Source organism: Pan paniscus, chromosome 4, assembly GCF_029289425.2.
Source record: "Pan paniscus chromosome 4, NHGRI_mPanPan1-v2.0_pri, whole genome shotgun sequence".
NCBI classification, from domain to species: domain Eukaryota; kingdom Metazoa; phylum Chordata; class Mammalia; order Primates; family Hominidae; genus Pan; species Pan paniscus.
This window is the reverse complement of record NC_073253.2, coordinates 37,083,133-37,108,662: the sequence shown is the minus strand read 5'-3', so window position 1 is coordinate 37,108,662 and position 25,530 is coordinate 37,083,133. Positions and strand designations below refer to the sequence as shown.

Genomic DNA, 25,530 nt, shown 5'->3' with positions numbered 1-25,530 from the left:
ACCTGTTATCCCAGCTACTCAGGAAGCTGAGGCAGGAGAATTGCTTGAACCCGGGAGGTGGAGGCTGCACTGAGCTGAGATCATGCCACTGCACTCCAGCCTGGGCGACAAAGCAAGACTCCATCTCAAAAAATAAAAATAAAAATAAATCTAGACACAGACCTTACAACCTTCACAAAAATTAACTCAAAATGGGTCACAGACCTAAATGTAAAACACAAAACTATAAAACTTTTAGAGGTTAACATAGGAATCTAGATGACCTTGGGTATGGCGACTTTTAGACACAATACAAAAGACATGGATCTGTGGAAGAAATAATTGATAGGCTGGACTTCATTAAAATTTAAAACTTTTGCTATGCAAAAGACAAGGTCAAAAGAATTAGAAGACAAGCCACAGACTGGGAGAAAATATTTGCCAAAGACATATCTGATAAAGGACTGTTATCCAAAATATACAAAGAGTTCCTAAAATTCAACAATAAGAAAACAAACAGCCCAATTTTTTAAAAATGGGCTGAAGACCTGAAGAGATACCTCACCAAAAAAGATACACAGATGGCAAATAAACATATAAAAACATGTTCAAAACCATGTCATTAGGGAATTGCTAACTAAAACCAATGATATACTATAACACATTTATTAGAATGGACAAAATCCAAAAACTTGATAACTCCGTATACAGACAAGGATATAAAGTGACAGGAACTCTCATTCATTGCCGATGGGAATGCAAAATGGTACAGCCACTCTGAAAGGCAACTTTGCAGTTTCTTACCAAAGTAAACATACTCTTACCAAACAATCCAGCAATCACACTCCTTGATATTTACCCAAAAAAGCTGAAAAGATGTCCACACAAAAGCCTGCACATGGATACAGCAGCTTTATTCCTCATTGCCAAAACTAGAAAGTGCTCAAAATGTCTTTCAGTAGGTGAGTGGATAAATAAACTGTGGTATATCCAGACAAAGGACTAGTATTCAGTGCTAAAAATAAATGAGCTAACAAGCTATGAAAAGACATGGAGACAACTTAAATGCATATTACAATATAAGTGAGAGAATCCAATCGGAATAGGTTACATATTGTATGATTCCAGCTATATGACATTTTGGAAAAGGCAAACTATGTAGATATTAAAAAGACTAGTGACTGCCAGGAGCTGGTGGGGAGGGAGGGATGAACAAGTAGAGCATAGAGAATTTTTAGGGCAGCAAAACTATTGTGTATGATAAAACACAATGGTGTATTCATGTTATCATATATCAGACAAAATCCAAAGAATGTACAACACCAAGGATGAACCCTAATGTAAACTGTGGACTTTGGGTGACAACAATATTAATGTAAATTCATAGATCACAATGTAAAATGTTGATGGTGGGGGATGTTTTGCATGTGTGGAGGTAGAGGATATATAAGAAATCCCTGCACCTTCAACTAAGTTTCACTGTAAACTTATAACTGCTCCAAAAAATAAAGCTTATTTTTATTTTTAAGAAAGCAGTGAGTTTAATATATCTGAACCTATCTTATATAAAAATAGGTCTCTCTCTACTATGTGTACCAACCACCCTAATGCTAGTGAAAAAAAAAATCAGAATAAAATATAGCTTTTCGCTTTGCTCTAAAACATTCACTTTCAGAAGAGACAAATGTTGTTACATTAAATACAAGCTTTATGAAGGCAAAAAATAACTCCATGAAGTATATTTTGGAAAACGCATGGTTTATATACTCTTAAGGTACTATTCCACAGGCTCATGGAATAAAGAAAAGTGTGAAATTATGCTTAAGTAGTAGTACTTTCTACATATTTTGTATCTGAAGCTCTAAACATAAATGTTCACAAAAATAGTAATAAGTCAGTAACTGAACCCACAATTTTGGGTGCTGAGGATAATATTTACTTTTCAAAGAGATCTTAAGACACAGGGAGACTTATTTTATCTGAATGGATTTCCTAAGAAATAAACACAAACTATGATCTTTTGTCAGTTCATAAGGAATAATAGAAAAATAAAAAATGAAATTAATGACAGTTAAAACTGCCTACAGCAAAATATTTTTATGTATAAAAATTGACAAAGGAATCAAACATTCCTGAAAAATATCTACTTTTGTATCATGTGAGCAGTAACAATGGACTTTGTAGAAATAAAAAACAACTTCAGCTTAAGAAACTTCTAGTATTAATAAAACACTTGCACAAATACCTCTTTGAAACCTGAGAACCACCCCATGTGGTAAACAAAGCAGGTATTTACTATCTTTTTCACAGATGAAAGAACTGAGGTGCACACAATTTACATAAATTATCAATAGTCACAGAGATTAAAAATGGTAGAGCCAGGATTTGAACTCAGGAATTATTATTCTTTATCCTGTCACCTCTCACCTTTATTACCTTGGCATTTAGAGTAGTCACATAAAAGACACTGAATATACCCACTTGCCTTCTGAATTCCAAGGCAGCCTGAAGGGTGCTAGTGCCATCTCAAGATTTACACCAGGATGAAACAATCTCTGCAACCTGCTGTGGCCTGAGACTCTTGCAAAATGTTTAAAAGTGACTTTAACACATCATGACATTCCCACGTAATCTAAGACACTGCACTAGTCAACTCAGGCTGTTATAACAAAATATCACAGGGTAGGTGCCTGAAACAAGAGACATTTATTTCTCACAGTTCTCGGGGCTGAAAAGTCCAAGATCAAGGGGCAGGTGATTCAATTCATGGTGAAGGCCCTCCTCCTGGTGTGTGGACAGCTACCTCATATGGTGGAAGAGAGGAAGCAAGCTTCTTAGAAGGGCACTAATCCCATTATGAGGTCCCCACTCTCATGACTTCCTCTAAACTTCATTACCTCCCAAAAGCTAAAGTAACCTGAGGCATTTCCTTTAAGAATACCAACTTTTATCCATCTCTAAATATCATCACCCTGGGGCTAAGTCTTCAAATATGCACTCAGAGGGGACGCAAACATTCAGTCCATAGCACATACCACAGCAGTATATTGTGTTACATCTCTCTGACATTAGGTTAGATGTACCTGACAAGACCAGGGTGGGTAGGTGGTTAGTAATATAATAATCACTCAGTCAAATTAGTTACTAAGCAGGAACAGAATACATTATTAGAGATAATTCACTGGAAAAAAATTCATGTTTAATAAAACTTTTAATTTAGTATTTTTCACAAAGAAGAAAAAGTCTCCTTCCCCAAAATTTGTGTCTATGTAAAACAACAAACGATATGCATACTGGTTTGAGATTTTTTTTTTCCTTCTGTGAAGAAACTGCTATGCTGTACACTTTACATGTTTTATATCACAGCCCAGTGACCACTATACTACACAGGTGGAAGTGTGGGTTTGAGGACCATTGAACACTGAATCTCCCCCAATACATCACAATTATAGAAACACCTGTGCACAGTAACTTTGTGTTGAGCCACTATGAAACTTCAGTGTTCAATTGCCCACAACACATCTCATTTCTTATGACTAGATGTTCAGCTCTAGTATGTAAGAAACAAGCTTTCTGAATGCAGCAGTTTCCAAACTTTCCACTGAGAAATCTAGAGGATCTATAATAAAGCATTTTTCAAATTTTCTGAAATAAAATATGCTCATGAAACATGTTGAACTTAGGTCTAAGGGTTTCAAGACATGAGAAATAAGGGTCCTACTTATTTAAAAACTAAATAATGTAGATCCAGTGATGGGGAAGAAAACAGAAACATTTTTTGTTAAGCAAAATTCATTTTAGAGTAGTTTTCATTTGATCATACATTATGAAACAAAATTACAATGATCCTAAGTAGAACTAATCATGATTCCTCATGTATTCATTCTCTCCATACCTTAATCTCTAAAATAAAAGTTTATATTAGAGACAGGAAAGTAAATGTGTGTTGAATTGAAATTGATGTTTAATTCTCCTCTAGGGCATAAAAACAAATGGGTTAAAACAGAGGTTTTACAATATTTGTGGACATCCTAAGAAGGAGGGCGATTAATTAAAAGTTCCTTTTGTTTAATACTATGAAGAACTCTTAATACATAAAACAGGAAAAAAACTTACATTATAGGTAAAGGGAGGGTAGAAAACTAGATCTCCACAAAACACCAACTTAACATTTTAAAAAAGAAAAAACAGAAATAATTGGAATATAAAAGGTTTTTATATAAAGTTTCAAAAAGGGACTATTTCTTCTTCATTATTTCCAAAATATTCTTGTATCTAAATTATAGGATACACTGAGTCACTGGGGAAAAAGTCATATAAACAAGTTATTTTTTTAAAATATGAAGATAACCAGTAGAAGACAAAGCCAAAAGAGATCTGTTTGCCTTTGGAGAGTAACCACTGGAGGTAAGATGGGGAAGGGCACACGCTTACTATAGAACCCTACAGAAATGAAAACATATGCTTACACAAACACCTGTGGCACTGGAGGCAAAGATGACAGCTCCATGGGTGTACAGGAGTCATCATTCAAACATAAATGGGTGCAATCTGTGACTGCCAAGCAGGGGGAGGGGGGACAAGGGGAATGGGTGTGTAACAGAAGGGTTCAAGGAGGCTCCAACCTTGATTTTTGATTTTTTTCTAACCCTTCAGTTATCTAGTTATGGTTTTTGAGGATAAAAGGACTAAGTTTTCTAACCTCAAACCATCTCAGAATTAAATAATTATTCTGTAATCCCAGCACTTTGGGAGGCTGAGGCAGGTGAATCACTTGAGCTCTGGAGTTCAAGACCAGCCTGAGCAACATGGCGAAACCCCGTCTCTACTAAAAAGACAAAAAATTAGCCAGGCATGGCAGTGTGTGCCTGTAGTCCTAGCTACTTGGGAGACTGAGATAGGAGGATCACTTGGTCCTGGGAGGTTGAGGCAGCAGTGAGATGGCATTACTGCACCCCAACCTGGGCAACAGAGACCCTGCCTCATTACAAACAACAACAACAAAAGTATTGAATAATTCTTTATTAGCATACCACTAAGAGAACTCATTTTAAAATATCAGAAAACCCAACAGAATGGCCAAAATGAATAACATTAACGTTACCAAATGTTGGTGAGGATGTGGAGCAAACAAAATCTCCATATGTCACTGTAAGGTTTACAGCTTGGTTGTTATGGGCCGAACTGTGCCCCCCAACCCTAAATTCTTATGGTGAAGCCTTAACCTCCAAATATGACTATATTTGGAGACAGGGCCTTTAAAGAGGTGTTTACATTAAAATGAGGCCATTAGGGTGGGCCCTAATACACTGTGACTAGTGTCCTAATAAAAGAAGGAAATCTGGATACTCAGGAAAGCCCTAGGAATATGCGGACACAGTGAGAAGATGGCCACCTGTAAGCAAAGGACAGAGGCCTCAAGAGAAACCAAACCTGCCAACACCTTGAGATCTTGCACTTCTAGACATCAGAACTGTGAGAAAATAAATTTCTGTTGTTTAAGCCACCCAATCTGTGGTATTTTGTCATGGCAACTGTAGCAAACTAAAACAATAATACAACTACTTTGGGGAAAAGACTGACAGGTTCTTGCAGAACCAAAATATATCCACCTTATGATCCAATAATTCTATATCTAGGTATTGACCTAACATATACAAAAACATAAAAAGATTTGTGTAAGAATGTTCCTAACAGATTTATTACAATAGGCAAAACACTGGAAATAGCCCAGTATTTATTAATATGAGAATGGATAAACTATGGAATATTCATACAATAGACTATTATTCAGCAAAGTAACACTGAAAATATTATTTTGAAGATGCTAAAAATGAACTACTAATACAATGTGGATCAATCTCCAAAATATTATGCTGAGTAAAGGAAGATGTACCAAAAAGAATACAATATGATTCTAATTATATTAAGCTCTACAACAAGTTAAATTAATCTTTGTTATCAGTAAACAATGTTCCATGATTATATTCATGTTTTTCCATGATCAGGACTTCCTGAGCAAAGAGTGCTGGCAACCTGGATTAACAGATGAGTAAATGGCAAATGAGTCTTGGAAGTTAAAGAAGAGAGACAGACATCCCAGGAGATGTATGGGTTTATCTTCCATCTTTTAAATTCCACAGGGTAATGGAAAAAGAGACGTTGTCCTCCTCTCCCCAGAAAAAATGTGTTTACATTAGAAAGATAAGGTAACTATCCCTCTCTCTACACAGGGGAGGAGGAGCGATGCAAAAGCAGTCCTATATAAGCTCTGAGATGTATACAGTCTGATATGGTTTGGCTGTGCCCCCACCCAAATCTCATCTTCAACTGTTAACTCCCACAATTCCCATGTGTCGTGGGAGGAACCCAGTGGGAGGTAATTGAATCATGGGGGTAAGTCTTTCCCGTGCTATGTTCGTGAATAAGTCTTATAAGATCTGATGGTTCTAAAAAGGGGAGTTTCCCTGCACAAGCTCTCTCTTCTCTTGTCTGCCACCATGTGAGACGTGCCTTTCACCTTCCACCATGATTGTAAGGCCTCCCCAGCCACATAGAACTGTAAGTCCAATAAACCTTTTTCTTTTGTAAATTGCCCAGTCTCAGGGACGTCTTTATTGGCAGCATGAAAACGGACTAATACACAATCCTATATAAATTCTGAGATTCATTTATTTAGGAGGAGCTCCTCTCCTGTATTACAACTCCCCATCCCCCAAGATATACAGATGGCACTAACCCTCATAACATCACCCTCATGGGGAACTGAAGTGCGGGAAAGTGACACTAAGATAACCATGAGTGAATAAAAAGTCTCTTCTCTGATCCACACATCAGTGTTTCTGCTTTTGTGTGTGTACATACACTAAACATACACCATATATTCAGTGTGTGTGTGTGTGTGTGTGTGTATAAATGCAGGAGTATGGTAATATCTCAAATCCTTTACTTTTTGAATACAACACTATAATGAAAAAAATTAAAACAATACTTGCATCCGAGGGCAAACAACTAACTTGGAAGCACAACAGTAATACTTCATATAATGAAAAGCGTTTATGTGTGTTACTAACATACATGCAATTATCAAAACTCTAAAATTTGTGCATTTCACTGTGAAAATTTTATGTCAACAAAAGGAAAATAATCATAAACAAATATTGAATTCTAATTAATGATATACATACTGAAGTGTTTAGGAGTAATGTGTACTGATGTCTGCATCTTACTTTGAAACGCATCTAAAACATTGGACTGTTATACCAATACAGGCATGTACTGATTTCTCCATTTTTGAAGGAAAGTTTTGCCAAAGAAGAACTTACTTGTTGACTTTTTTATTTCTTTCAACACTTCAAACATGGTTCTTCAACTACCTTCTGGCCCCATGGTTTCTAATGAGAAACTAGCTGTTGATCTTATTGAGGAAAGCTTGTAAATAATGAGTCACTTCTCTTGCTGCTCTCAAGATTCTCTTTTTGTCCTTAGCTTTTGATAATGTGATCCTTATGTGCTGTATTAAAGTCCATTCTCACACTGCTATTAAGAAATACCCGAGACTGGATAATTTATAAAGAAAAGAGGTTTAACTGACTCACAGTTCAGCATAGCTGGGGAGGCCTCAGGAAACTTACAATCATGGAGGAAGGCACCTCTTAACAGGGTAGCAGGAGAGAGAATGAGAAAAGAGTGAAGGGGAAAGCCCCTTATAAAACCATCAGATCTTGTGAAACTCACTCACTATCATGAGAACAGTAGGGGGAAAACTGCCCCCCATGATTCAATTATCTCCACCTGGTCCCACTCTTGACATGTGGGGATTATTACAGTTCAAGGTGAGATATGGGGGGGACACAGACCCAAACCATATCATGTGTCTTGGTGTGCATTCAGAATTTCTCCTACTTAGATTCTGATGAGCTTCCTGAATGTGTTGATTAGTGTCTCATCAAATTGGGAAGTTTTCAGCCATTTTTTTCTTCAGCCATTCTATTTGCCCCTTTCTCTCTCTCCTTTCCTCCTGGAATATGTATTATGTGTGTTGGTGCACTTGATGTCATCGCACAGGCCTCTTAAGTCTCTTGAGCTCTGTTCATCTTCATGCTTTTTGACTTTCTACTCCCTAGACTAGATAATCTCAATTGACTTAAGTTCACCAATTCATTTTCTGCCTGTTCAAATCTGCTGTTGATTGCTACTTGTGAATACTTCATTTAAGTTATTATACATTTTCCCTCTAGTATTTCTAGTTGGTTTCTTTGCATCATTTCTCTATATATACTGATACTCTCTACTTGGAGAGTCATTGTTTTCCTGGTTTCATTTAGCTGTTTCAGCATATTTAACATGGTGATTTAAAAACCTTTGGCTAGCAAATCCAATGTCTGGACTTCCTTGAGTACAGTTTCCATTACTTTCTCTTTTTCTTGTGGATGGAACAAATTTACGGGTTTCCTTACATTCCTCATCGTTTTCTGCTAAAAACTAGACATTTTGAATATTATAATGTGGTAACTAACTCAGATTCTAACTCCTCCCCAGGGATTATTGTTGCTGCCTATCAGGTTTTTGTTTGTTTGTTTACAGTCGTTTCTAAGCTATTTTTGAAAAGAGTACATTCTTTGTTGCATGTGGTCATGGAAGTGTTTACTGTTTTGTTAGCTTGCAGTTTGCCTAAAACTTAGCTGGGCCATTTAAAAAGGTGCCTTAGCCATCACTTCCTCTTCTGCAGAGCTTGAAGGTCAGTCTGACGTAAAAGCTTAGGTTCTTATCAGATCTTTTCTGAGTAGGTGTCTAACCCTACCCATGAAATGGACTTTCTAGATCCCATATTATCCACAGGAGCTTCTCAACCGCCTTATTCCCCAAAGCATTCCATCCTCCAGCCTTTTGTTCCAGGCTTCTTGGCATGTCCATTGTTTACTCCCATTGATATCTATTGCCCCAAGGGGCATTAGTAGATAATTTGTTCTGAGGGAGTTATGATTTCAGCAAAATGAAGGCATGTCCCTTGCATGAGGGATCCTCCAGGCAGGTCAAAACAAATAATCACACCTCTTTGCGAACAGAATCTACTCTGTTCCATCCAGCCCCTGTCACTGAGGCAGAGAAGGGAGGATAGAGTGAGGGTAAGTTTAAATGCCACAAATCTTTTCTCCTGAGTTTCAGGCCCCATTTTCTTAAATGTTTGAATGGTTGCTGTAAACCTTTGACTATTTTCTGAATTCAAAAAGCTGATTGGACTGTTTTTACAGATTTTCTTCTATCTCTGTGGAGCAACAAGCTCTTGGGAGTTCTCTACTCTGCCATTTTTACTGATATCACTTTCCATTTGCTAAATTCTTAAAATAAAATGTTGGGGAAAATATGGATTAAAAACAACTTATCTGTTTCTCTTGGAACTGTGACTTACAGTGAAAAACTTGAAAATTTAGGAAACCCAAAATGACATAAAACAGTAATAAAAGTTCACTAACAATATACAACATAAAGATACAATTTTTAAAATTATAAGAAATGCAAAAATAAGGCTAGTCACACAAAAAGGATGTTTAGGAAACAGAAAGTGAGAGAAAGTGCTAATATAAATTCACTAAAGAGATTTTATATTCTAAGTAAGCCCATGCTCTGGTTTCTCTTCAGACTGTATAAATCTTTTGCCTTTTACTAAGTAAGCTGAATGTATAAAAATAAAAACTAAATCATTAACTAAATCAATAAATACATTATTTTAAAGATGGAATCATATATATACACATATACATATACATATATACACACACACACATGCACACAAATATATATTTTTATATATATAGGCACTAAACTTTACTGGCCCCTAAATAAATTAACAGGAATAACAACTAGCTCTGGATGCAATTACTTGTAATAGGGAATCTGTCAAGGTCTCCACTGGGTTGAGGAAGGCAGTAGCTAACCACTAAAGGAAATGTTAAAAAAGCAAAGGTCAATGTCTGGCCCTAAATTTTTAATTTCAACAACATGGCTAGAACTGTTCAAATTAGAAAATGGTTAGCATGTCAAATGGATAACTAACCAGCACCATCACCTAGTGCTTACATACAGCATACTATAAGCCCCATGCTAGACAAGTACATGAATTTTCAGCGGGACATACACAGAATCATGGGGATGGAGGGTGAAGAGGAAAGGGGATTTATTTTGTCTATAAAAAATTTTTTTTTCAGAATATAGCTCTACTATACCAGGAATGGTTTTTCTATGTACTTTATATGAAAATGTATGAAGTTACTTATCTAAGAAAAATTGGTGTTTCTGAAGGACATCAACCCAAGAAAACTTATTTTTAACTAACATTTTTTAACAGAGTTCTTTAAAGCATTTCACAAAGGTCAGTATGAGCTGATTTTTTTTAATGTGAACATTTCCACAACAAATTTTAAAAATTGGAATGAATTAGCAACTTAGATGACACAGCCTGAAGTATTTCCTAATAAATGAGAATGAGAAAAGGTCCATTATTTCACTTATAAATTAAGAGCTTCCAACTTACAATGTATCAGGCCTTCCTCACCTACCAGACACCTATTTTAATGAATTAAAATATACTACATTATGATCAAACTAAAATAGACCATTTCAAAATCTAGAGGGAACAGGAGGTGTACTCCTGAGATAAAAAAATTTTGTCAGAACACTTCATTTTAATCTAATATTTATACCACATATATATACATGAATAGTATATATCTTAACAGATGAAACAATTATTCTTTCCAAAGCATAGTGTCTTCAAAGATTTTTTAGGTTATTATGGAGAATGTGGTAGAGACTGTTGATTACCTCCAACAGCCAGTAGGGCAAGGAGGACGAAGGATCTTTCTCCCTGACCACACTCCTCACATATATAACGGACTATATGTAAGTGTCAAAAGCATATCACCCAACATGTTACTAAGAACATGAAATCAATCAAACAGAAGTTCAAAGATAAGATGATAAACTATAGAATAAAGGAAATATGAAATTCAAACTGAGTAAGTAAACAACAGATCAAAGCAATATTGTTACTACATTTACAGAATTAAAAATAAAAACTGAAAAAAAAGATTAGACCATTGAAAATCAAATTACTGACAATGAAACAACTTGAAATAATATAAATGCAAACAAAAAGACAAAAATGTGGCCTAGCATAGTGGCTCACGCCTGTAATCCCAGCACTTTGGGAGGTCAAGGCAGGAGGATCACATGAGTCCCAGAGTTCAAGATCAGCCTAGCCGGCCGGGCGCGGTGGCTCACGCCTGTAATCCCAGCACTTTGGGAGGCCGAGGCGGGCGGATCACGAGGTCAGGAGATCGAGACCATCCTGGCTAACACGGTGAAACCCCGTCTCTACTAAAAATACAAAAAAAAAATTAGCCGGGCGTGGTAGCGGGCGCCTGTAGTCCCAGCTACTCGGGAGGCTGAGGCAGGAGAATGGCGTGAACCCGGGAGGCGGAGCTTGCAGTGAGCCGAGATCGCGCCACTGCACTCCAGCCTGGGCGACTGAGCGAGACTCCGTCTCAAAAAAAAAAAAAAAAAAAGATCAGCCTAGCCAACATGGCGAAATCCTGTGTTTATAAAAAATACAAAAATTAGGCCAGGCACGGTGGTTCACGTGTGTAATCCCAGCACTTTGGGAGGCCGAGGCGGGTGGATCACATGAAGTCAGGAGTTCGCAACCAACCTGGCCAACATGGTGAAACCCCGTCTCTACCAGAAACACAAAAATTAGGCAGGTGTGGTGGCAGGCACCTGTAATTCCAGCTACTTGGGAGGCTGGGGCAGGAGAATCATTTGAACCCGGGAGGTGGAGATTGCAGTGAGCCAAGATCGTGCCACTGTACTCCACCTTGGGTGACAGAACGAGACTCAGTGTCAAAAAAAAAAAAAAAATACAAAAATTATCAAGTGTGATGGCACACACCTGTGGTCCCAGCTACTCAGGAGGCTCAGGCAGGAAAATCACTTGAGCCTGGAAGGGCGAAGCTGCAATGAACTGTAATCACACCAGTGTACTCAAGCCTAGGTGACAGAGTGAGATCCTGTCTCAAAAAAAAAGAAAAAAGGACAAACATTAAAGAAATTTTCTAAAAATATGATGGACATGGTAGACAAAGATTATAAAACAGAATAACAGGTATTCCTCAAGTATATAACTTACAAATGAAGCAGAAAAAAAATGTAAACATCGAATTTTTTAAATTACAAAAAGAAAAGAAAATTCCCTAAAATAAAAGGAAGAAGTGAACCTGGAGATCACACGGAATAATTCACGATGAGATGTAACCTGATTAATTTTCAAAGACTTTTTAAAGAGGTTTTTTTAGCATGCAGAAAAAAAAAATCAAGTCACCTGCAAAGGAGAAAAATCTTTGGCTATCTTCAGATTTCTTCACAGCAAAATTCATTGCAGAAGAAAATTAAGTAATGTCTACAGAGTTCTCAAAAGAAGAAAAGGGTGTGTCCCAACAGTACCATAACCAGCAAGATGTCAAATATACAAGAAACAATAAACCATTTTCAAATGCACAAGGCCTAAGAGAATACTAATCCAAGAGCCCAGGTAAAATATCAATCAAGTGTGAGAGTGACACTGAAAGTCTCAAAATTTTATCTCCCATCTACCCACTCTTAAGAAAACATTGGAGGATATGCTCCAAAGCCAGGAAAACCGAAAGAGAGGAGAGAGACAGACAGAGACAGAGACAGAGAGACAGAGAGAGAAAGAGAGAGAGAGGAAGAAAGCCTAAGAAACAGGATTTAACACAGAAGAGACATGAAATTAAGTTCTAGAAAAACAGATTGGAACTGTGCAGGCCTAGTAAGCAATCAGATTAGAACAGAGGGTGAAGACTCCAGGAACATATCTCCTGGGAAGAAAATGAAGCTGTTGAAATACTTGATATACTTGACAACTGTACTAGTCAGAACTGTGTTCAGCTATATATAACAGAAATATCTAGTTAGGTAGCTCCATAAAATGAAAAGTTGCCCCAAACACTTTGTTTTTCAGCTCTGCCCACCCCCAGAGTATAGTTTTATCCTTATGCTTGTAACATGACTACTGCACCTCTAATCATCACACATGCATTCTGGGAAGGAATCATGAGAAAGGGCAAAGGGTAAAATATAAATATGTCAAATAAGTCTGTCAGAAAAACAATAGCTTCCCCAGAATCCCAATTTCCAGATGTGGACCCATTTCTGACTCTAAAGGAATTTAGTACAGTTGATTATTTTTCACTGGGCATATAACTACTCTGAACAAAATCAGGATCCTGTTATTTAAATAAGTGGGAGGGGTAGAACTGACATTGGGTAGACAAGAAGTATCACAACAACTGCACATAAAATATTTGGAGAATATTTAATATTCTAACGGAGAACTTGGACTGCTTCGTATAGTGACATGATAAAGTAAGCAAATTTAAAATGAAGCAATTTTTGATTCCAAAAAGAACCAAAAGTTCCACAAGAGATGAAATGCTATTATACAGCTGAATAATACTCATAAATCATAGGAAAATGAACACACATGGATTGAAAAAATTCTAATATAATTATATTCCAAAGATGAAAGAAGTAAGCAGAAGCATAAGGTAATAGAAGAATGACAAATTCTCCATTTCTATAATAGGAAGTCAATACATAATGCCTAAAATTGATAAATCAAGAAATAGCAATATATGTCTATTACCTAGAAATGGAGAAAGGTAAATATACACACACACACACACACACACCAAAAATAAAATTCTTATCCCACACCCACCTGAAGGGACCCCTTCTCAGGACCAAGGGCATTCCAAAGTTAACCTGAAAAACTAGTTCAGACCATGATAGGAAGGGTGGGTCAGACATGCCTCATTACACCCTCCTCCCTTTTGGAATTCAGGAAAAGCCAACCAGCATTAACATCAACATAGACCTTAAGTCTGATAAGAAACATTTATAATCTCTTCTGTCTGAAGCCTGGAGGCTTTATCTGCAAGATAAAACTTTAGTCACCACAACCCCTTACCATAATCCAGACATCTCCGTTCTATTGATTCCAGGTCTTCAGATAACAACTTAACTTTCAATTAATTGCCAATCAGAAATCTTTAAATCCATCTATGACCTAGAAGCCCCGTCTTCAAGTTGTCCTGCCTTTCCAGATTGAACCAATGTGCATCTTACAGGTATTGACTGATGTATTATGCCTCCCTAAAATGTATAAAAGCAAGCTATAGCAACCGTGGGCACATGTCATCAGGACCACCTGAGGCTGCACATGTCACAGGTGCATCCCTAACTCTGGCAAAATAAACTTTCTAAATTGATTGAGACCTGGCTCAGATACTTTTGAGCTCACACACAGAAGGGAAAAGAACTGAGGAAGCTAATTCAGACATTGAGAAGGGTCACTCAGAAAAATGTTTCTCATAAGCCCTGTAGTACTATTCATTTTCTTTCTTTTAAACCATGCATATGTTCCTTGGTAAAATTTAAAGTTTAGTTTTTTAAAAAAGAAAACTTCATGAGTTAAAAAAAATTCCAATCAATAGGAATAAATTATGAACAACAAAAAGAATACGGAATCTTTACGATAAATGCTTCATAACCAATGGGAAGAGAGGAGGCATTATTTCAATATTAGATCATGGTCCTTAGTTTCACCTTAAATTATATGTTGAACCCTTTGTCAACAGTCCCCTAAAACAGTGCACAAAAAACTGCTCTTATTGCACTGTAAAGAATGTATTCTACCACAACTTCTCAGTATTTTGTTTTTTTAATAAATTCCACAGAATCGTGGATCTATAGTCCATTGGTAAGACACATGACAAAATTTGTTTTAACAAAGAAAATTAATCAGTAAAGAAAATTAAAACTCAATAATCTCTAACATTTTGGTCCGTTAAGACAGGATCTGGATGTGGAGTTCATGAAGTACTTCCCTGAAGTACCTCTGTACCTACAGAAAATTGCTCATCAAAAAACTACATTTATAAATTTTGCATTTTGATAAGTTATTTTATGGCTACCAGTGAAAAACTTAACTTACCTTAAAAATACTTTAAACAAAATTCTAAATTTGGACTTTGTTAAACTTATGTAAGGTTTTATAATTGATGTACAGATATACAGAGAGAGACAAAATTAATTACTCCAAATTTTAAACTGGCATAAATACTGCCACCAGAATTACATAACCCGGATTCATATTCTAAAAAATAACGGTAAATATTTAGAGTTTTAACTTCCAAATCACTGAAGTAAAATATTTTGATAATTCTTGAAAACCTCTCATCTCTCAGAGAAAGTTCAGTTGTAAAAAGCTAGATTCATGAAATTAAAAACATTCCTAGCAGGCCCCAGTGTCAGACTTTCCTTTCAGTTTACAATTGATGCCACTAACGGATGTTGGTTTTTATTTTAAATCACTCTTAAAATTTACTCTGTGTTTTATAATATTTATTTTTTTAAATCGATTAATTTTACAAAAGCAACTTTAGTCTTAGAGATCTAGGTTTATGCTTCAAGAAGTCTCCCATAATAGGCTTGAATGACAAATAAAATACTTAAGCAATTTTATATCCTTGAAAATTATACAAACTTGACCTAGAATAAAAAACAACCCACATGGACTGCAAAGAGTAAGGTAAATTTAAGAAAATAAAAATGCAAATGTGCATTTTAGCAGTCTCTTGAATTTATTAACCTAAAAGGTTTAATTTCCATTTTCCTGCATCAGCTTTATTTATAAAATGTCGTGCCCTATAAATACGCCGTTATTTTCTATAGTCAAGCACCCTCTTAACAAATCTTCTCATTAATATGTAAATTTAAAGTCAATCGGTCTTCTCCCTGACAGCCCCATGAATTCCTAGTGCACTGTATAATCAGCTTTGACTTGACATCCACTATTTATCATCAAAGATGTCAGTTAGAAAAATTATGGAAAATGCACTGCAATTGATATGACTGCAATCTACTTTGTCAACACTTAATTGTTCCTCAAATCATACATTTACATATAAACAGCCTAAATACTGATCTATAATGATGCAAATAAACTAAATTAAAAATCTCTTCTGCCCCTGAAGAAGCTTGTTTGTATATGATGTGTTCATTTGAGAACTTATTGACAAAAGTATGTACATCAGCTCATCTCAAAAAGTGTATCTACTAATTTTCGATTCCTCAACAAAAAACAATTTTGCCACACTTCAAGCATATTAACGTAAACAAATGTTTGCAAAAATTCAATAGGAAACATGATTTTTCTCTTTGAGAGCAAATTTAATTATGGTTGTTAGCTAATTGCATGTCTGAGCACTATGGATTGGGAGCCTCAAAGCTGGTTTTGACCGGAACACAATAAACAAACACAGAAAACTTATTAAGGTAACTAAGAAATTATTTTAATTTACAAGTCACAGGGTAACAAAATATAAAGGCAATAATGCTGGCCTGGGCATCAGATAATTCTGTTTATATTTCTGCTCCACCTTTTATAATTAATATTGTCTTAAGTGACTTGCTAAAATCTGTATATATCAATTTCTTCATATATAAAATGGGTATAATAATTCTGATTGCCCTATGGCAAATGGAATACTATGTAAGAAAGTACAGGCCAGGCATGGTGGCTCACGCCTGTAATCCCAGCACTTTGGGAGGCTGCCGAGGGCAGATCACTTGAGGTCAGGAGTTCAACACCAGCCTGGCCAACATGCCGAAACCCCATCTCTACTAAAAATACAAAAGTTAGCTGGGTGTGGTGGCACATGTCTGTAATTCCACCTACTTGGGAGGTTGAGGCAGACGAATCGCTTGAACCCAGGAGGCAAGAGGTTGCAGTGAGCCAAGAACGCACCACTGCACCCCAGCCTGGGTGACAGAGACAGACTCTATCCCAAAAAAGGAAAACAAAGAAGAAAAGAAAGTACAGCAAAAATGATAAGCCATTAAGTATAAAGCATCACAGTATTATTTTTCACATTTTCTCTTAGTATCTGAGAGAAAACTGCTGGATTTAAATGAATTCGGTATTACAGGCAGGTTTTTTTAATTATAAATTTAACTTTTATGTCAATACATTGTTTTAGTGACACTTTTTCCTACTGGCAAATTCTTTACTTCAAGGTAAAATGGCCCTTAATTCATCATAAAATGGTGCTTATATAGCATTTATGTAAGTGACTTCTGCCTGTAGGTAAAAGGGAATGGAGGGCTAGAATGAAGACATTTCTACTTGGATGATTCCATGAAACAACACATTCAAGTGTTGATGGTAAAAGGATAAAAAAGAGAGGTAAACTCTCAGGAATGCCTCTGCTAGAGTACTGTTTCACCTTGTCTTTTTATTCTATAATCATCTTAACCTTTCTTTACTACATGGTGTTCCTTTTACAACATCACATAAGAAAGAGCAAGCAAATATAAATGCCAAATACTTCTCAGTTTCTTCTAGCTGTGGTCAAACTCTGCTTTGAGATTTAGTCTGCCAACTTCTTTTATTTTTATTTATTTATTTTTATTTTTTTTGAGACACCCAGGCTGGAGTGCAGTGGTGCGATCTCGGCTCACTGCAAGCTCTGCCTCCTGGGTTCACGCCATTCTCCTGCCTCAGCCTCCCAAGTAGCTGGGACTACAGGTGCCCGCCACCATGCCCGGCTAATTTTTTTTGTATTTTTAGTAGAGATGGGGTTTCACCGTGTTAGCCAGGATGGTCTTGATCTCCTGACCTCGTGATAAGCCCGCCTCAGCCTCCCAAAGTGCTGGGATTACAGGCGTGAGCCACCGCGCCCGGCCTCGTCTGCCAACTTCTAAAGCTAAAACTACCATGTGTAGTCACTAAAAAGTTGGAAGCAACATCAAGCCTAGATCAGAAAGCACTGAAGACTATAAATGGCTACACTGCTCACTCCAAAGTTTCTCAGTAAAACAAAATCATAATTAGCACAGAGGAAGCCTGAGATGGGTTAACTGGAAGAGTGAGAGCACAGACATGGTCCTAGTGTTGACCACTCATTTGAATCTTAATTTTATAAAATATATTTATAACAAGAGTCTAACATATTGTACAATCCTTGATTCTAATACTGCAATAAGGGCTGAGCCTTTCAAATCTTTCACACTGCTTCTGAACTGAACATATGTACGTATGTAGACAAAAGCCTGTTATACTGATTATTCTGGGCTAAACGAGACCCTCAAATAGAACTTACACAATCAATGAATAATTTTTCCTTGAATTGAGGTCAACTGATATCAACTTAAATTAATAAATAAAGCGAAATGTTTTATCCAAAGTAAAATTTATAACCACCAGAGTAACTGAAATTAAACAGTTACCAATAATTGCCTCTAAGGCGTCAACCAAGAGGTTACGAGAAGGGAACATGTACTTGAATTGCTTCTATAATTAAAAAACAACAACAACAACAATAGGATTCAAATTAGCTAAACTTATAAATCTTCTATTTAAAGTGGTTTTCTTTCTATCTGTCTTTTAAGCCAATGGATCTTTCTCAAAGGAAATCAAATTCAACGCTGCATAAGAAAGGAGGGCAAAAAAGGCTTCTGTGTTTGAAACAGTGGCAAAAGCCCAAAAAGCTGCACAGTCTAGAGCACCCCTGCCCTGCTTGGCTCGTTCCTGTGGCAGTGCTAGCACATCCTGAGGGCTGATGTGCACATTGGAAAACCACTAAATTAGTCTAATGAGCACAGCATTTCGAATAATTCCAAGGTTGGATTGCAAGTAAGTGGCAAAGAAAAGAAATGACTTAGCCCATTCCAGTATGCCAGGGACAATGACCAGACTTCACCTCATGTTTGTCCTAATTCATGTTCATGGAGTTAACATGTGAAAACACCAAGAATGAATACAGTCCCAATTTTTCAAATTATCTGTCAAAAAACAAATGTATATGATGGTGTAAAACTTAACTTTCCTTTGCAATGGCTTTAAAAATACATTTTATCTAAAATAAGATAAAATTCAAGGAACAGAAAAACAAATAAACAGACAAACATACAAAAGCAGAGATTTTACTACGGGTTACATATTTTTAGCAGGTATGGTAAGTAAACTATATATTTTAACTCCAGTTTCTATATAATTACAAGCAAAGGATCATTTGCATATAGTTACTGAAAATGATAGGAAAGTAAAATTTAAAAATTTAAATGGTGACAGTGATTAGCTAAGGCAAAATTGCCTATAACTTTATACAATAGAAAAAAAATCTGAGCAGAAGTTTTGAAAGGAATTGGCTGAAATCAAACAAATAAGCTGTTTGGCAACAAAAATCTCTCATCAAAGTTATCATAAAAGGGCCAGGACATTTTCATCATAGAGATGTTCCTTAATCTAGCAAAAGTGCCATCAAAACTGTACTTTGCTCAATGATAAATAAAATTAACTTTATAAAATTAAAGTTGACAAGGATAGTAAAATTTCATCAATTTAAGAGCATTATGTAACATAAGACTTATATATTAATAATTCAAAACATACTTCAATTTTTAAGATGGATAACATAATCATCATTTTGTTAATATTAAAAGTGAGATGAAAATCAGTATTACTGTCTTGTGGATAAAGAAGTATTAAAATTTCTAAACAGTTTTTAATGCTAATACTAAATCAATATAGAAAATAGTGATCAACATTTTATAATAATTTGCAAGCTTGATGTGTCATTTAAAGCATGTATCATACATTTTTCCATGTTATTTACATTTTTCTAATTAACAAAAGCAAGATGTACTGAGCACTCAAGGCCTGTCATAAGTATGTATACAGACCACTTTGATATAACAGGAGCTTTTTAAAAATCTTTTTTTTTTTTACACAAATTGGTTTTTAAAATCTATAATACTGTATTTTAAAAAGATAAGACATCAAAAGACTAGAATGAATGTGCTATTCTTACAACATTTAAGGATTTATTTAAACTGGTTTAAAATTACCTTAAATCTTAAATGTATACATCCTAAGGATCTTAATTACAAGTTATATGATAAAATTTTCTAAATTGTCAATATGATGAAAAGAATAAGGCATACTTAAAAAAAAAGAATAAGGCGTACTTCTAATGTTAATCTGCACAAAGAAAACAAATAGCTTCACTTAAATTATTAATTTTACTAAATGCTACCAGCTAAAGTGAAGAGAAGAACACAAACATTTTATAAATACAAAACTAGGAAAAAGTAGTTTAAAAGTTCAACAATATTTATCTATAGAGGCAAGAAATTAATTACTTTAGGTATAAATTCACATGCTATAGAAGCACATCACCTACTTTTTTTACAAATGAGTACCTGGAATAGCTGGGGCTCAAAGATGTGAAAGTAACTAGTAACCAAAAAAATCCATGGTTTGGCAATGTCACTGTAAACACTGTGTCATGCTGCTCCTCCTAACAAGGGCCTCTTGCCAGTATCAAACTAAAAGTGTATATACTTACACCAATAAATATGTATCAATCAGTGCCAAAATAATGGATAATTATGCTTGCATTTATATTGGTTGCCTGCTTTAGTAAAAGAACAAGAGACAAATGAGTCTTCCTTAAATATGCAGATTTCTCTAGTTTACTACTTCTAATTTTTTGCACAAGTTTTAAAAAGCTCATCCATTCTCTTAGTATACTTGAAAGTGGAAGACTGTTCAACACTTACCTCTTTCCAAGGGCTGACAAACTGTGTCCGAGCATATCGAGTTAGCATGTGGATTATGACAACCTGCCCCCACTCTTCAACATCCACTAGTAAGTTACATAGCTTGCGGTAATTTTTATGAATCAGATCTATTCTGTCCGGGCATACTTCTTCAAAAGCCATCACAACACTGCCAGCTACCAACTAGAAAAGAAAGAAATAGTAACTTATTAAAAAATGTTTCTCCCCTACATCAAAGGTCTTACTCAGCAATTATAGTAATCAGTTTCATGCCAATCAATATTATTCAGTCATTCAATTAAAATGAATGTTCATGTTTGAATAACAAACTTTATGGTAACTATTCGTCAAAGAAAAATTTTAATAGTTCTAATATGTCTAGAAAATACTATTCTGAAGAGAAGTAAATTCTGATGTTTTTATTTCACCAGGTTAAATTTCAACACATTGTTCATATGTGGATTAAACATTAATCATGCACATTTTTCATGTTTAAAGCTAACCTAAATTCTAATCTAAAAATTCAGTACTTTGTTCATAATATTCAGAAAAAGAATCAAGACAATAACAAAGCTCACATTGTGTCAGTTTAAAATGAGAACGACAATCATTCTACAATGAACTTATGTTAAAAAGTATATGAGAAATTCATAAATTTTAATAGAAGAACACTTTCAAATCATATACATCTTAATCCACCGGTTTTTACCCAATATAATTTATTTACAAAGAAAACACACTGGCTGAAATTTTAGAACATCACCTGGGCTCTTATCACTTTCATAACAATGTGTATACGTTGGAATAATATATTACTAACAAAAGGGGGCTCTTCCAACACCAATTAATGAATCATAATGTTAGTTTCTGAACTGTGATGCTTTTACAAAGTGGTAACATTGAGATTCCTTTACTCTAAAGACACAAACTAAGCAGAATATATATTATACAAATACTTCTATATATGTACAAATGATATATGTGCAGTTAGCCCACAATATAATACAGTTTTGAAAAACAAATTAATACCATATTCTATCTGAACACTAGGGATCTTCACTTTAGTGTCTAAAATTTCCCCAATGACTTAAAATAAGCAATTAAATAGAAATATAACTTACTGAAATGGTACTTTTTGAAAAATATTAGATACAATGATATTCATATTTTGAGTGTTTGTCCCTCTAGTTGGCTGACATTTAGTTTATTAATATGCAACCAACAATACAATTGAAAGAAAACAGCTCAGAATATAGACTCGCTATTATGCTAAACAAGTTTCAAGTCCTGTGGGGATTTTATGAATTACCAATCAGTATAAACGTGAAGCTGCATTTATTGACTCCAGCCCTACCCATGTACTGGTGCCTGCTGGTCCCAGCATGTATGCACCTCAATCGAAAAAGCACAGAATTGATTATTTGTGTGAACTATATAAAAATATATTATATATATAATTTTCTATTTGTTATAGATATGGCAAGGAAGTTAAGCTCATGCTTTCAATCACATTTTGATGTCTTCTGCAAAAGACATAATTTCTTTAGAAATTACATTTTGTGATAATTACATTTCTATAAAGTGACAATTAGTATCATTTTAAAATATCTTACAACTAAGTTTATGACATTAAACTCTAGAATAACTCATTGTAAGATATAAACATCTATATATATGTATTATCAACCTTATATTAATATCAACATCAATTGGTAAAGGGTGTTAAAGTGCAAAAATAAAGGATAGTATCTAGGATAAAATGATCCATGAAATTGAACAGGTAATTCACAGTTTCAATTTTTAAAATACTATGTAAAATCAAGTTATTCTGTCTTAGCAATTATTTTCTTCCAAATGTGTTTTGATACTAAACAATTAAATGGAAAATCAGCTACCATACAATATTAAATTCATTAAACCAAGAGCTACATGTACACAATAATTCTAAAGTACTAACACCTTCTAAGGTACTAACAAATATCATTAATTAAATAGAACCAAATAAAGTTTAAGAAAACATCAAAATAATTAAAAAGCATATAAAGAGAGTACTTTTACAAAATAAAACTGATCATTTTAGATACTTAATCATATAGTCTTAACAATCTGACCCTGGGCTAAACACTACAAGGAAAATTAATAATTTTGGTTTATTAAGTGTTCAATATTCTATAAAACATTCAGAATTAAAATTAAATGATCTACTCAGATTTTAAAACCAAAAATACTGGTTTCCAAAAAACAGACAGTTAATTTCCATCTCACTGTGTCAATAGTAGCTTTTCATATAAGGGAAAAAATAAATCACTCCAACAAAACTAGCAATGAGCTCATCAAATTCAAATGCAGTTTTCCATTTATGTATTTTTTATATTAAAGCAATAAACATGGTTCATTTATCTTCCCTTGGTTGCCACGTTTTTCTGTGCTGTTGCTATGAACTTCAGCCATTAGCTGTGCTCCAAGGTAAACTACATGAACCATCAACAAAAGTGACACCCCATCTATGGAGTTCATATTTTCTCTAGATTATCTATGCTAGTTGACAAGCTGGTAATGAAAAAAATCACACTAAGCAAATGGTTCCTCTAATAACAATAAATTTTCTATAAAATTATGAAGGGTACAAAACGTTTCCTTGCATCTATTTTGTCATGAATTCTAATTAACATTGCAAAAACCTGAGAGTGCTGGGTCATCACAAGAAGTGCATCAAGGTTTGATTGATAATATGGTATAAGTTGGCCAATGCTGCCAAGATTTTCTTCCCTTAAATTAATGGCCATCCAACCTTCCCTAATCATACAGCCCAAATGATATTCCCCTTCTTATTTCAATTTTCTTGAGGCATGGAAAATGGGAAAGATCAGTCATTTATCTTCTAATAGCTGGATAATAGATCTATCACAATAAAACAACTGTACAAACTCAGGGGTGTGTTTTTTGCACATAACGGTGGGGCTTTTATCAACATTAAATCAATAACTTAAAATTTGTGTCTTATCCCTACGGTTTAACTATACACTACCAATCTATTCATTAAACATAATTTTATAGCAAAAATCAAAGAGAGGAAATTTTATGTCATCAAAAATATATACATAAATCAGTTTTTCAGCAGGCACTGACCTAATTTGTTTTCCTAAGAAACTCTGTTTTCTATTAGAAAGTTAGATGTTATCAAAAAGATTTCTTTAGGATTAACTTGAAAGGAAAAGGAAATAAATACCACTCTGCTTCTAAAGTGTTCTAAAGAAAAGAATGTCAACAAATATGGATTGCTACATTTTAAAGAAAAACAAGAGAAACTGTTATTAATTTTAAAAATAAATTCATATGTGAACATTAGAAAAGGCTTATAGTAAAGTAGGAAAGTGTTTAGGACATGTTGAGAAGGTAGATGAAAATGGTATAAAATTTAAGAATAAACAATAAAAATTCATATAAAGAAAAATGGTAACAGTTGATTGGAGATGACAGAATATAGATTAGATGCCCCCTTTTAAGTTCACTGACTACAGTTGTAAGGTTTCTGTAATATCTTTTACCTAAATAACACTAAAATGTTCTATTTTTAGGAAAAAACTATTCATATGACACATACTGGTCTTTAGTAAAAGAGAAAAGCCATTCTATTATATTTTAATATATTTATAATTCCACCTTTCCTTAAAATGAGAATTATGGAACTAATTTTCTTTGAGATCTCAATTGAAAGAAAATATCCTCTAGCCTAAAAGAAGCAACAGATGGTATGCCTCAAAATCAACAGAGGTTAAATGAAGAAAGTTTAATAGATCAACATCTTTCAAATGTATACGTATCAGCAGCAACACCAATGTCATCATCGTAATAATGATACCAAAAAACTGCTGCTGGCAACAAATAAATTCCTTTTCAAAATGTGGAAATAAATTAGACCTGGTACATTTAATTGGGAGATTTTTTAAATGAAAGTGATTTTTGATCCTCTATTGATTTTAAATGCCAATGCTGACATTAAAAATTTGGTGGTGGGGGACAGGAGAGAAATGTACCTGTCTTCCTTCAATAAAGAATTACATGTGACCAAGAAAAGGTAATAATTAAGATATGATCCACAAATATCTGTGTAGAATATTTTTAACCTTTCTACAATGGATTATAATCACACAAAAGAAAAAATTACCAGAAAACATTCACAAAATACAGCCAATTTAAATACTGGGTAGACAAGTTAATGGTGCCTAAGTTAAGTCTGAATCTCCTAACCCAAATCCAAAAAAAAAAAAAAAAAAAGGACCAAAACCTATGCTTTAAGCCTAATTTCAAAACAGAGAATCTCTAAACCTCAAATTATATATAAGTAGAAATATAAACCCTAAGTTCCAGATAACTATTTTCATGCTTGTATCACAAAACTTCACAAAGACCTACAACAGTATAGAAAAAAAACTGCCTGGAACAAAGCAAGCAGAAGTTAATGGCAGGCCTAAAAGTAAACGAAAATCAACAACAGAAAGAGAAAGAACACCCTAAGTGTGAAAATACTGGAAAAGATTCTTGGTAGATCAGAGCAGCCTATAAGGGAAAGACTTGAAAGAGAGGATGATTCAAAGAGGTAGTGTAGAAAGGGAAAGTTTCACGGAGAAAATTAGCTTAAAAAAAAAAAAAGTAAGGGGAGAGCAGTCCTTTGGAAACTGTGAAATAACAGAAAGAAAGAAATAAGAGGGGCTGGGTGCAGTGGCTCACGCCTGTAATCCCAACACTTTGCAAGACCAAAGTGAGATCACTTGAGCCCAGGAGTTCATGACCAGCCTGGGCAACACAGTGGGACCCCATCTTTACAAAAAAATTTTTTAATTAGCT

General features: G+C 34.8%; 1 protein-coding gene across 3 annotated transcripts in view; it reads right to left on the bottom strand.

Annotated features, from left to right (window-relative positions):
• AP3B1 (adaptor related protein complex 3 subunit beta 1) overlaps nt 1–25,530 on the bottom strand; it is a 291,386-nt gene that overhangs the window by 191,155 nt on the left and 74,701 nt on the right. For all 3 annotated transcript variants that reach the window (XM_063604200.1, XM_008966887.6, XM_024928836.4), the window contains exon 7: nt 20,683–20,865. In XM_063604200.1, coding sequence (XP_063460270.1) covers nt 20,683–20,865 — 183 coding nt within the window. The remainder of the gene's footprint in view (nt 1–20,682; nt 20,866–25,530) is intronic.